We start from the raw sequence: 14982 nt of genomic DNA, 5'->3' as shown, positions 1-14982 counted from the left end.
AGAACAGTAGAAAAGTTACTAAACACTGTCTCAAATTTTTAATAGTTCTTTGCACTAACACGGTTAATTTGCCAAATTCCTCTGCTGGTCCCAGAAATAATTAAGAACCTGTGTAATTCTGAGCACCCAAGATGGTACTTAGCTGAGCTGTCTCATGAATTTCAGTGTCTTCGAGGCCCTAGGAAGCAACAAAGCCAAGGTATGATGGATTCCTGTCTCAGACTCCCTCAACTAGAATGGCATTATCTGTGATTTAAAACCTTGAGGAAGAGGAAAAAAAAAAAAGATCACCACAAGCCTTATATGCAAGTAGGAAGGCAAAGGAGCTGACGAAATATTTAAAAAACAAGGAGATGCTTGACTGAAATGAGTAACGCTGGTACAAAGACAGGAGAGTCAGGACTTATCTACTTAGAAGACAATGAAATCCTCATCATATTTTAAAAACCAGAATAAAAATCTGTCCTGCTCTCAAAGTAGAACCCGTTCCCCTCTTCACCCAAAACTGCTGCCTTACCAGAGCCAGCACCGCCACCTCCCCCTCCATACATGCCACCACCTCCTGCGCCACTGCCTCCACCATAGCCATCAGAGAAGTTTGGCATGAGCTTCTGTCGCTTCCTTTGCACTTCTTCTTTATCTGGGTGAGAAGGAATAGATGGGGATAAAGAGTCACTCTTACTGGTGGCCATGCACAGAACAGGATGAACATACAGAAAGCATTACTAAAGTTTACTAGTTTATAAAGGAAAATGCAGAGTGCTGTGGAAGAGTCAACTCTCTTCAAGTCAACTTCCAAATAACAGAACAACTTTGTACGTAGGAACAGTGAGAATTCCTGTGAGAAACAAGCTAGTGCCAAGTCCCCAGTCAGACCATCAGCATCACTCAGGCCCGCATGGTCTCTGTCAGTTATGTCAGGTGCCTTGCACTCAGGGTGAGAAACATGCAGAGATGTTTTAAGGGGCTCAGAATTTCCTTCAAAAGTGTCTCATATACTTTGAACCCTAGAAATCAATGGTCCCCGAATTCTTCTATGCTTTAGTCAAGTCATAAACCAGCACAAGTGCCTCAAACCACAAACTTGTTCAAGAAAATTTACTTTGGGGAATATAAGCACAGGCTCTTCCACTAAGCAAACCCACTTCTGAAATGGATCTTTATCAAAGGGTCAGCAAATCACAAGGCACTTTGATTTCCAACAGTGCAGAGCACTTGCAGTGCCCTTCAGACTTTTGTTTAAGGGTAAGGATGGCAAGAAATGGTGAAAACAACATTTGCTTGACATGATTTACTTAAAATATCAGAAAACCCATCAGAATAAAGATGGTTTATTTTCAGGCAGGACATAACACTGTCAAACCATGCTGAGCAGCAGTAGAAAAAAAAGCCTAAATATTTTATAGTGTAAGTACAAAATAATACTTAGCCCCCCTGGAAAGCAATACACAAAGACTTAAAAGAAATATCCCAGTGACTGGGGAAAGTGAAAATGTCATGACAAGAGCTACAAAAATAGGGATACAGGGGTTAAAATCCAGTAGAACTGTTCAGGAAAGAACAAAATATCCTTAGTTCATTAAACAATCTAGCAGTTTTCAACGGCCATATGACAAAAAGAAATTTCATGCACAGGCACATCAGTCACCGCATCAAATGAGGTAGCTGAATACACGCAACAGTACACTGAAAAGTACAAGTGCATTACTTCCAGGCATACATGATCTGTAAGTATGTATACATGCACGCACCAGGCATACTCACACTGACCAGGAGAGAAAACTCTAGAGAGCAATCTAGTCAGAGAAACAAACAAAAAAAATCCATATACACGTGTCTAAGTTTGTGTGAACGCTTGCAGCAACGGGAAAAAAACACTCCCTAAATGGTAATTTCATGATTAGACTGTGTAAAGGATCCGAAAATGCACATAACAACACTGAATTCATTTTAGTCCATTAAGAGGCGCATAAAAGAATTCTGCCTCAAATCTGGCAACTCCATACAACTTGTGCAACAGATTACTGAAATCATTACCAATAAAAAATCCGTGAGCAACTTCGGAGTGTTTTGTGACTGCATGCTTTCTGCTATTTTATTATAATAGATGTACACTAGATTCACTTGGACATCAACCGCCAGCACTCTCTCCTCACCTGTCCTTGGTCCATTGTCACTCACACAAGCATATTTTAGAGATTTTGACAGAGTATTGATTTCAACACACTTCTATATTAGTCACTGAAAACGTGCAAGATCAGCACAAAATAGCGTATGTAACCTGCAGGCAGGTACAGTGTTAAGCAGAAAGACTGTCTTAGTACAATGAAACACCAATTCTGACTTGGGCCTAAAGGCATTTCCATATCATTAGCATTATTGATATTTGAACCCATGAGTGCTGCTGCCATTCATGTCAAACATTTCAAATACAGGCTTTAAAGGCCACAGATCTGTTAGTTAAACTTCTTTTCACTAACAACTTAGGAAGCAGGTGTGATGACAACTATTATACTTCTGCTAAACCACTACCACTTCAACACAAGAGATTGAAACAGCACTCTCCCTGCTCTCACAAGATGTGCTTTGGGCTTTCTTAACTAGTACAGGCAATTGGAAAATCCAAAAACATCAGTAAAATTGTGAGGCGAGATGGAAAAAAGGGAAGAACTGCAAAATAAGTACTTTTTCCACCAGATACCAACCAGTCTTTGGTTTATGGTTTCATCTGAAAGTACTGACAGTAAAATGTCTTGAGATACTATTTTGCAGAAACTCAGAGGAAGAGAGTGCCATCTACTGTGTGGACAGACGTGTGCATATAGGAAACCTGCAGGGACTAAGCCTCACTGGGAACATTGTCATAGATTTACTGCCTACCAGTCCAACAAAAAAACCTACAAACCCATTACAGAGCTACCACTTTTCATATTAGCGCTGCTCAAAACAAGGAGGCAAATATCCTATTTTCTAAAAATAACAACTACTAAAACAATCCCTCATCCAGCAAATCCTATCTTATAAACATTCCTAGGGACCCTGCAGTTTCTGTTTCCAATCTATAAAACAGGTCTAATGAATTACCTTTGATTTCCGGATAGTAGAGAAAAGGCTTTGGTTCGCTTGTTTCTAGATCAGATTTCCGACGCAGTTGTACAAACACAGATGCTGGCTTTGTGATATTGACATCTCGATACTTGGGTGTTTTGAACACAATAGCAAACTGTGAAGGAAACAATGATAAGCACATCTATTGCGGAGCATGGGCTTTGACAACTTTGCTTTTACATTCGTTTTATTTTGTAGGAGTTGGTTCGCAGCTTGGGAGGCAAAAATTCTTAGCAAAAGGCTGCTACAACAATAAATTTCCATTTTAGTTTTCAGTTGCACTTTTGAGTCCTAGAGCCTTTTGGGAAAGACAGAACTGCCATGCAAAGAACCATCACCCATGTTAGTACTGCATGGTTTGTCCCCTCATCATTTAACATCAATGCTGTGGCTTTGTCAGCGACAGCTTTTTATGTATTTGATCCCAGTTTACACTGGTGCATTTTAAAGCAATGGGTCTATTTCCCAATTTCCTTGCACTATCTTCCTAACCTGCCTAGTTACCTAATGTGGGTCTTTAAAGAACAGTTAAGATTGTATTATTAGGAATTAACTAACAAAAGAAGAGGTTAGTATGGGATACAGATGCTTTCACCTAACATACTAATCATAATAGAATCCCAGTTTACAGAGATGAGAAGATCATTAACAGATGACAAATACTCTGTTACCGGGTCTTTAAAGAACAGTTAAGATTGTATTATTAGGAATTAACTAACAAAAGAAGAGGTTAGTATGGGACACAGATGCTTTCACCTAACGTACTAATCTTAATAGAATCCCAGTTTACAGAGATGAGAAGATCATTAACAGATGACAAATGCTGTTACTTACCTGTCTATGTACATCTGTAGGAGAAAAGTCTCCAAAGCCTTCCCACATACCACCATTTTCATCTTCTTCATAGAAACGTATTTGAATATCATCTGCAAAGAGTGAAAAAAACCACTTTTGGGCTGCTTGCATTTGTTTAACCCTTGGCTAAGTTTACTTCAGATAAAATCAACATGGTTATTTTTTGGCTGGATGATAATAATACATGATTTATACATGAATTATCTTTATCTTTTATGAAAACATCATAAATAATCCATTTTTGACATCAATTTTAAATCAGCAACGACTTCACTGACGTTGCTCCCTATTTACTGAGCAGTAAAAGCAGAACTAGATTCACTACCTCTTCCTATTCTAGGGGTATAAAACATTCCAGCGGAGCTTTATTTGGAACAAACATTTAGGGAGGGGAGAACTTGAAGCGTGAAACGTAGAAACCACCCTCTCTCCTCCAACAGTTTCAGTTCAAAAAAACTGCAGCAAAACCTGAAGTGCCACAGTTCAAGTTCCGCTTGCTGCTGGCAGAGCGCCACCCTGGAGCTGCAGCCCAGGGAGGCAGAGAGGGTGCGAGCGAGCGGCCTGTTAGCGGTGATCCCTCACCCCCCAAACACAGCACGGGCCAGAAACCTGTGATTTGGCTTCTGCTCCTCTAAACAAATTTTCTTTCATTCCCTTTGTACTTATTTATTTATATTTTAAGGAGAAGCTGGGGAAATATCACACTAGCATATTCCTTCCCCAGCACTCCTGTGAGGAAAAAACTCGAAAAAGCCTATTGTCTCTTAGGGTGACTGATGGAGGACAGGCTTTTGGAGCAGACAGACTGCTTCCTCCGATCACCACCTGCTAGTCTCAAGACAGTGAACCACCACTTCCAGTCCTGCTGTCCTGCGTGCTCAAGTTCCTTCAGGCAGGAGGTTTCTGAGAGCAATGAGGTCAGGGGAAACCCCGTTCTGGCTGAGGGGAAACCCCACCTCAGGGCTTCCACTGAGTCAGACATTTATTTATTTATTTTGTGCACAAGAGTTATGTTTCATCTCAGCCCTTCTGATAGCAGAGCCTATATACACTACTGAAGAAAAACATTTTTTTCAAAGCCCCTAAAAGCCCCCAAAGTCCCTTCTCTCTTTCCTAAGTGGTAGAAGAACATTTGCAAGAAAGAGAGCTGGAAAAGACCACCTGTAGGAACAGGAAATGCCAATGGCATTTAATAACATGTGCAGGGCTGATTCCAAGCAGGTGAGAACAGGGCACCCGCTCCACTGTGCAATCTACACCTGGGAGCCCAGATACCACCAATAGCTGAAGAGTGCAAAGGATTCCCTCACTCCTGTTTTTTCCCTTTTTAGTTCAGCCCAAATAGTACAACAAACCACACTAACCATGACTTTCCTGTCCAAAACCAAAGCATCCAAATCCACAGCGCCCAATCCTGACACACTCGTAGCCATGAACAGAAATTACCAAAATGAGCCTGTGAGAAGTATGTTTGCACCAAGTCACCTCTACCATTAACATACACGTTAAAATGAAGCTACTAGCAGCAGTGCTGAACACATCCAGCTCCCATTGATGGCTAACAGGGAATGCTCATACCTACTCTTTATAACCAGGAACTTAATAATAAATCAGAAACTTTAGAATAATTCAGAGCAGATGTTAAGTTAATAGAGTTGCCACCCGCAAAAATCCCAGAACATGGGTAAGGGCAGAAATTTGAGAAGAACAAAGATGATCACATTGTCCTCTATGGAGGCAACACAAGCTGAATTTGCTTTGCAACAGGCTATTTTCATTTGTTAATTTTCTGGACTGCTGGCCTGACTTCCAGAAAGGCTGAATGCTTACAAACCCTGCTGCACTATCAGGGCAGGAGAATGCTAAGGCAGCACAGCAGACTTCACATGTGCTCCAGACGAACACCCTGGTGTGCCTCACCATACTCAGGACTCTTACCTTTCTGAACCTTGTCACAGAGAAGGTAAATCTCTTCCCCTCCTGTTACGCACCCTGCTGTTCTGTCCATCCTTACGATTTTTAAGTTGGAGGCATTGGGAGCTTCTATTGAAAGGAAAGATAAAAAAAACCACCTTCATAGTAGTTTTAGATTTCAAAAAAACCCAACCATAACACACAGAAATGCAGCAGAAAGAAAAGCCTCCAATACAGCCTACATAAATTTGTCTATGTTTTTTTAAACATGAATAAATCAACAGTTTTTCATCTGAAAGGCATAATCTTGTTTTGACTGAATGTGAACTATAAAATAAGGCCCTGGCCGTTCCACCACAATTACTGCCCCAGTAAAGCAGCACAGCGGTGCATTGCATCCAGCACTCTACACCAGTTCTAAATTTATGACAAGAGGGCATTATAAAAGAATGTCATTTTTTCCTCCTCAGCATGACACTCTTGAGAGCTGCTCTCCGTGTCTCACTATTTGAATGCAATATGCAATGCTTTACTTTACACTGTGGCTTACTTGAAAGCTCTGTCAGTCCTTGGCCAACATACGGGACTATGACCAAAAAGCCCACCTCCAGGGATCTTAGTGGAGTCATCAACAGATATCTATTGGTCCTCAAGACAGAATTATCATCTGATAAGTAGCTGTGATAGATGGTTCTGCTACCACAAGTTGTGTCTGCTCTGTGGAAGGGTTTGAATGGTTCCAATGGAGAGTATTAGAAAAAACAAAAACCCGAGAAAAATCCATAGTTGGAGACAAATTTTGATGGTCAGATTCAGAAGGATAGGATAACTTTCAATTGCTTTTATATGTATGGCTTGATACATGCTCTACTTCTGTTGATGCTTTGTCCTCCTCCTCCTCCTCGGTTTACAAATACTCTCCATCATTATGCAGGTGTAAGATAGAGTAATGAAAACAAATGGAATCTGTAATTGTTTCTAATGAAAATCAGGATCCCTTAAAGACACTGCTTAGTAAATCACCTCAGCCACCAGATGAGAAGATTGTGTTTTCTCATCCAGAAAATGCAGGTCATGTGTGCCATAAGAACAGCAGACATCATATTTTTTCACTCAGTGAATATATGTAAAATGGCAAAATGGCTGTGCCACATCACTACATCCCCCAATTAACAGCAAACAACAGACTGTATTAGAACGGTTGCATTTAATACCTTTTCATCTAGACTTTGTCCTTAAAAAGTGATGATATAGGCATGACTTGCCCAAAGAAAAAAAATGTTAGTCATTCTGTAATGACTCAGAAAAAGTATCAGGGAACATGGTAAACCACCAATACAGGGAGGAAAACTCAGGCAGCAGAAAGGGTTAAGGTAAGATGAGTAAGTCAAGTCAAAAAGCACAAGGGAAAATATGAAGTGAAAAGAATCATGTAGAAGAAAGACAAATTGCGGGATGTAATAAGTATAAAAAAATACTGACAGGTCTAAAGGAAATGGATTGAGAACTCTGGTTGTGTTAGTCTCCCAGAACAAGGACAAGCAAATGGCCAGTAAAACTGAAAGGTGTCAAATTCTCAACAGGATTGAAGCAAAGTAGTTTTTTCCCTTCACATCTTGTGTGGTAAAGGCTTTGTTATAAAAAGCAACTGGAAACTCTGCAAAGTTCAAGCCCTTCTTACGAATGTAACAAGAATTTACAAAATCCTCGTAATAAAAGTGGCAGGATTAAACATGTTAACAGCAAAACAAAATCTTCCTGTACGGCTTACATCACCATCTATTAAAAAACAGAATGATACCATGTGTACTTGGACAGACATGGGGCCAATTATACATGGGCTACTTACTTGTTATTGATCAAATAACGGGAGAGCAGCAGGGCTACGTGACATGAGTCTACATATAGCAATATCTACATATCATTTTTGTACATACAAAAGCTTGCCCACTATTAAAAAAGTAACTAAAGCCAAATGTACTTACTGCTGTCATATATTGCATCTGAGATAACTGGATCAAGTTTCCTTGTGAAACTACCATTACTGTCAGGGAGAAAAGCTGTAAACATGAGACGCACCACACTGAGATCCATTTCTTTAGTCTGCTGTGCTGCTGCCTGACGAATAATTTCTCTTTCTCGTTCTGGAACCGATAAATAGACAGGAGAATTAACACAAAGGGTAAGGGACCCAAAACAAAACAGAGAGAGCATTTTCCAAACTATCATTCCATTATTATCAAAAGGCACCAATAGTGAGGAAATGTTTTCCTTTTCATTTAGTGTCCATCGGCTTCTCTCTTTTTAAGCAGAGAGAAGAAGCTATTCACAATACACTGCATTCATCTTGCAGTTTGTGCATCAGATGTTATTTAAGATAAGGTATATAATTAAGAGATATACAGAAAATAACTGTTTTCTGCTTTCAATTTATAAAGGTTAAGAAAAGGACAAAGGGCACCACTAAGGACATTTGAATGCCTGGTATCAGAGTGACAAAGAGAAGTTGGCCCTTCTATACAGTGCCTGAAAGCAATGTAGACCACAGGTTTTAGAGGGATATGGGTGAAATGCAGCTGAACGAAATAGCAGTCTCAAAAGAAGGTCTCTAAGTTACTTGAGGATATAATTACTTGCAGCAATAATGCAAAATTACTCTATTTATCAGCTTATTAAACAGGAGAAGAGCAGAGGTGGGTACGGGCAGCTATGGAGGAAGTTGCTCCATTCTCATGTGTATGTTGACAGCAGAGACGCTTTCTTTCAGGTTCCCTAAAACACGGCAACAACACGCCACCTCTTAAAGCACATAGCCATAGGCTGTTTTCCTACCCAAGGTCATTTTTTGGCTAAGAATCTGTGTTTTCAGAAGCTAAACCTGCTTTTAGTATAAGACCTATTAAAACCAGGCCATCATTTCTACATACCAGTTAGTTGTCTGTCTCCACATCCTTCTGCCTGCAGATAGCCAAGTTCAGGATGCACCAGGAGTCCCGGGTTGTATCCCTTTTTGCAAGCATCTATCATGCGTGTTTCCAAAGTTTCAAACACCTTCTTCTTTGTGACATGAAGTATTCCAAGATTTGCAAACCTGTTGAGTTTTGATTGAGGGAAATATTTTCTTAATGCTTTATGCCAAACCTGCAGCAGGCACTGTCTCTCTCTTAGCAGAGGCAGCTACACAACTGAAGGCAGTGCAAGAACTCTATAGCCTTACTTAGGCACTATTCATTCCTGAGGGCAAATGTTCCAGCTAGAAAAATTCAGCCAAGCTTACAAAAAATGTAAAACATGCACCATTACAGGGCAGCAATTGCATGGGTGCCCATGGTGTAAGTAGTAATCTGTAGAAGGTAAAAACAGTGCAACATTTTCCAAAGGCAATGTCTTAAGCAAGGCTCTGGACGTTCAGTAAGACACTTCAGGTATCTATTTCAATGAAAACTTCCATAAGATCTGCTTTTGTAAAAATCTCCTGGCACATTTAAAAATCAATTAGATCTGGAAGTATGAAAACAAGACAATAACTCAATTTTCATGTGGGTCAATTGAGGATAGGAAAGCTGTTTCTAAACATCTGATGAAAAACAAGACAGGTTAGGAAACGAGCCAAACTTTTCAAGATGAAAAGGAGCATTTCAAATAAAGCTATTTAAATTGTTGTGCTTGGTAAAGTTACTGCACTGGGCTTGGACATCAAAAGTTACAGTTTAAAAGAATCTCTCTCTCCCAACCTTCTCAGCTTTTTAAACTTCATCTTCTTCACCAACAAAGACATTCTTGAGATCACAGAACTAAAACTCACAGCCAGCATGAAACCTGATCTAAGCCTGAAAACGTAGACAGGAGCCTCAGCTCCATTTACTGATACAAACAATTATTCTTTTAAATTAAACAAGAACAGACCAACTACAATTTCACTACAACCTGCTTTAAACTTAAAAAGTTTGACTCATTTAGTATTTTCATGTTTATACGTGTCTTGCATTAATTTCAAATTTACGAACCCTAGAAAAGAGCATTTTCTTAATGCTCTTCACTTTATACCTATTGGCAGATTTCAGCAAAAGCAAAATATTGATCAAAATGGTAACAAAAGCTTTTCTTCAGTAATTTTACAGTCCCTTCTCTTTGATCAAAACTACTTAAATTTTAAATAATAAACTTACAATACAAATTTGGATTGTACACCAGGAGATTGAAACTCCATGAAATCTAAATGAAAATTATTTGCTTAAACCTATTTAACTTGCTTAGGGCGAATTCTACAAAGGTAAACAGAAACCCCATTTATTTTTTCTTTTTAAGATACAAACAAAACACAGATCAGAGCGTGAAGACTAGTGCTCCACTTCACTGCCTCTTAGGAGTATTTCTGTATTGGTCTGTACGGTGTTTATACTTGATTCTTTCTCCCGTAGCCCAGCTTTACAAATGAGTCGACAGACTTACCCTACAACCATGTCTTTCGGTCCCGCATTAACTGTGCATACTCCATCTTCACAAAATTTACCCACCAAACTGTGAGCATGTAAGTGGACGTATTTCCCATTAGTAACTAACTGGACAATTACTTTTGCAGGTCCAACATAATTGCAGATCTGTAAATAAATATCAAAAAAATGCACATTGTTTGTTTGTTTTTTTAAAATGGAACAAGTAATGATTCCAGTTGAGTCTTCTCTGTCAGTTAAGTACAATCAAACCTACATAGGAGAAATGTGTAGGCATTTCCTCATGAAATACAAATGACAAACTAACTGTACCAGATCATCACAAAGAACAGCCAACACTTTGTTTTTTTTAAATTAACCTTGACATACAAGTGGCAGAAGTGATCAAAAAAGTTGAAAAATAAAACAAAGCTGAAGGACAGCACCGTGCTGTTTCCCAAATTATCAATCTCAGTTTTACATTCCGGCCAGATACTCCACATTGCTCTCCTTAAATTTCAATTAGTACATTGAATTCACAATAAACATTGTTAAATGTTAAGAAGCATAAAGAAAATGTACATATTTAACAAAATCCCCTGCATTATTTTGCTCAATTTGAAAACAACTTTTAAAAATATTGTTAAATATTATGATTGTTTTTAAATATTTTGGCCTCATTACAATAACTCCTGAAGTAGAGATTTTGAAGTGAATTAATTATATATTTGTAGATATTTTCTTAGTTCAATATACTACACCAACACATATTACCCAGTCCAGTAAATATTTCCCTTCAGTGTACATGAGGATATATGATAAATCCCCACCTAAGATTTTGCAGGACTGGAACTATGATAAACTGGGTGCCTTAGTACGGCCAACTCTGGAGGACTACAAAGCTTTCTCCCCACCCATTTATAGTTTCTAATCACCATACATTGTTTAATAGCTTTTAGAATTGTGATGTCAATTAATGCCTCAAAACCAAACCTAAAATTACTAATAACATACTGTATTGGTAAGTTATTTGCTTTACGTATATTACTTAGAACTTTATTTTCTTTTCTCACAAATAATACTCTTCAAGTCAGTTATCGCTTACGTACCACTTTCAAATTATGCTGAATATTATGCTTTTTAAAAAGCAAACATTACCTTCCCTTCCAATTCACTTAATTAACCCTTTTATCAATGTTGGGTTTTTTCCCTCCTCCTCTAATTTTTCTTCTAATTTGCCCTGGGCAAAGTTCTTTGTATTACAGCACCTTATAGATCTAATCAACCATGGTATTAAAGGATCACGATAAACATTAAAGTGATGAAACAGTGATGAACTGAATACTTAAGGTTATATTGTTGATAAAATGCTGATAACCGGGGATTGCCACAATTTTACCACATTACTAAGTCCTGCTACCTTCCTTCACTCCAGTTAACCCCTCTCTTGAACCCATTCCATCACAGCTGAAACACTCTGCATACATACAACTCGTGCCCTCCCCATCTTCCCATTCACTGCTAAAAGCAAAAAAAATCCCAACTATGAAAAAGCTGTTCCAGGAGGAACAGGTGTGCAAAAGTTCTCTCATTACTCACTGCCTGCCAGTTAACTGTACAATGTGCATTATACAAGTGGCACTTTCTAACATACAAAACATGGGGTACTCGTGCTTCCCTCCTGTTTCCAAATTGGAACCCCTCCTGGACTGAAACAACAACAGAGATGCAGAATAATCACTGCTTCACCATTTCTACCATTTCCCAGCAATGACAAAAGGAAGAGATCCCTATGTAACTTTCACAAAGTAATCTGAAAATAAAAATGATTGTGTTTGGTGCTACATGTCACCACCACTATGACAATTAACTTCTCAAGAGGATGGCTTCAAAAAAAACTATTTTCATTTTATCCCTCACTAAACTAGCCTTTCCCTGCTATAAAGTTCCCAGCACAACTATAGTGTTACATTCATTATGAGTAACACGCATGTTCCAGTATCACACCAGAAAAGTTCAAGACAATCCTTCATCAGCTGTAGAAACCACAGTGAAACTGTAGGTAGGACTGCTGCACGTCAAGGACTTTCCAGCCTCTGAAAGCAGAACATACAAATACAGCCATAACCAGATTGCAATCTCCCCCTCTTACTCAGCTCAGCATGATCTTTGTAGTCTCTCCTCTCAGGGGAAAAACAAAAGAATTCTTAAAACGTAATACCTTATGTAGGTCATAAGGCAAGAAAGGACTATTTTTGTCATTCAGTCTGAAGTCCCATGCTGCAAAAGCTACAGAATGTCCCTGAATTGTTTCCTACCTGTATTTCTTAGAGACAAACTTTCCTACTCGATTTTTAGACATCCAGGTTATGTCGGTGCCCAGCAAAATAGCCTCAGTGACTAAATATCCTTTTGCACAATAAATTAACTCTGAAATAACTTTTCAGTGTTTTTGAATCACTGACACCACGATTTCAGAATACCTTAAAATTTATTCTGGCACTAAGATACACAAATAACTATAATCTTTTACATAAGAACTTGAAAAACACCGTCAAAAGCATGAAAAGATAGAGGGTATTTTACAATGGTGAATATCTACAGATAACTGAGGATTATGGTGTTGACACAAAAATATATATAGTCAACATGAGGGGGAGATCATGTGTGTTCTGCACTGCTCAAAATCAGAGCTGTGGTCTGAAAAAAATAGCAACTGAACTTCAAACTAAAGATAGGAAAGCAAAAAGAAATAAGGAGTTCCTGGGAAGAGCATAGCTGTAATACTTGATTACATCCTGTACTGAAGCAGCATTCAATTTATCTAATCTGATAAAGTTAAAATGCTGCAGGCTCACATTTATCTGCCGTTTCTGTTTGAGAGAGATTTGTCTGAGAGATTAAAAGGACCCTGTGAACTTGAAATTGAGTCAATTTCAAAACAAGAGTTGAAAGTTTTTTCAGTTATTTCACATCCTCCTGCAATCCAGACCCTGCCAATTTTTATAGTTTCTGAAACTTTACAAAAACTTTATAAGAACATTTTCCTACTTCAAACTTGTTTTTTCCAGTTACTCTTAAAAGCAAGAAGTGAAACCAACTGGTAAATGACAGAAAGCAAAAGATGGAAAAGACCATGTCAAACCTACAAAGCCAGCAATGACAAAAGTAACTATTTCTCTTTCTAATGACTTTGTTATAGCAACTATAGCCCCAATCCTGCCTAACCTTCCAACTGTGACTACTGCTCTCCCCAATAAGCATGTATAAAAGGTGTTCTGTGGATGAGGCATCTTTACAAAGGCATCTTGTTCTTTATAAACAGTATGTTTTCACAGAACAGCAGCATCTTTTTTTTTTTTTTCCAGTTGCTAGTTTAAGACAACATATTTCAGATGCGGTACAAATCATTTAGGCAACTGAATACTTAGGGGTCTAAGAAGAATCAATATAAAGTAACTTACACCAATGGGAGCCGAAGATCTTCTGATCCTCTGAATGTGAGGTCACTCCCATGTTAAAAATATGAGTTAAATGCTTGGCTTTAGGAGCCCAATTCAAGGAACTCGGTGCCCCATATTCAGCCAAATTAATGGTAACAGTAAAAAAAGCACAGATCTCACTGAATTTAGCTTTGGCTGAATCTGGTTCAGCATAAGTTTTTAAGAGGGGTAAAGTGTCTCGTGTCTATTCCTTAATTCAGCATCTGAAAGAATTTTTAACTTGTAATCAGTGATCAGTGATTAATTCCTATGGGGAGAAAAAAACAAATACGCTGCTCCTTTCTTCACCAAAAAGGCTCATCAACAAAGTAACTTGACTAATTTTCCATAAATTCCCCTCCTGAACTTGGAAGTATGTGCTGAAATCCCCAATTTCAATAAGAACGCTTATCTTCAAATGGAGGTATAATTTAGGATAGCCCCAGGACATACCTGGATGGGCAGCCCTCCTGTTCAGGTGCCTGGGGTTCAGGGCTGCCTAACTGGTATGCAACTTCCATTCGCACACTGAACTGCACAACGTCCAGACTCATGGGCAGAGAGATGGTGCTCGTTAGCTCCGGCACACCTCTGAGCAATCACACCTCTGAGACATTGGTTACCCAGCCTCTGGGCTGGAGCTGATTTACATCCAGCTCACAAAGAATAGGCAACTTGAGTTTGCAGCCACCCACGTAGATTTGCCCCCAAGGAGATGAAAACTCAGGACATTTCCTTCACACCACTATTTTCAGCAAATTCTTTTCACACCCAAAACTGGATCAAGTACTGCAGTGTAAAACATGAATATGCCTACACTAACATCAGTACACAAGATCAAGACAAACATGGTAAACACGTAAGAAGGCCAGTAGAAGTTTTTTGTGCAAGTTTTCTCACAAGTCTTCAAATACATAAAAATAAAGAAATTGTGAATAAAAAATTTAAGCTAGTTAAGTCAGTGATAATATTATATAATTCAGTTTTATTCTTTCTTCTTATACTATTAATTGTTTCTTCCCCTGGACAAAAAGCTAATGGTGAATAAGCAGCTCAGGAGCTTTGATTTCAACTGTTCTAGACAGTAAAAATTTCCAGTGCTGTATTACTTACACTAAGCAGGCAAAAATGAAATTTAAATGAAGAATTTTAGGTCACTTTCTACTATAATCATGAAACTTGTCATGAAA

The 14982-nt window shown here is 38.6% G+C and overlaps 1 protein-coding gene across 2 annotated transcripts in view; it reads right to left on the bottom strand.

Moving 5' to 3' along the window:
• Positions 1–14982, bottom strand: part of NFKB1 (nuclear factor of kappa light polypeptide gene enhancer in B-cells 1) — a 79010-nt gene that overhangs the window by 17690 nt on the left and 46338 nt on the right. For both annotated transcript variants that reach the window (XM_014940494.1, XM_014940504.1), the window contains exons 9-15: positions 10330–10478; positions 8805–8968; positions 7863–8021; positions 5902–6006; positions 3943–4034; positions 3085–3223; positions 518–640 (exon numbers count right to left, since the gene is read on the bottom strand). In XM_014940494.1, coding sequence (XP_014795980.1) covers positions 518–640; positions 3085–3223; positions 3943–4034; positions 5902–6006; positions 7863–8021; positions 8805–8968; positions 10330–10478 — 931 coding nt within the window. The remainder of the gene's footprint in view (positions 1–517; positions 641–3084; positions 3224–3942; positions 4035–5901; positions 6007–7862; positions 8022–8804; positions 8969–10329; positions 10479–14982) is intronic.

This window comes from Calidris pugnax, unplaced genomic scaffold (genome assembly GCF_001431845.1).
Source record: "Calidris pugnax isolate Ruff unplaced genomic scaffold, ASM143184v1 scaffold34, whole genome shotgun sequence".
NCBI lineage: Eukaryota > Metazoa > Chordata > Aves > Charadriiformes > Scolopacidae > Calidris > Calidris pugnax.
This window is presented reverse-complemented; position numbering and strand designations above follow the sequence as displayed.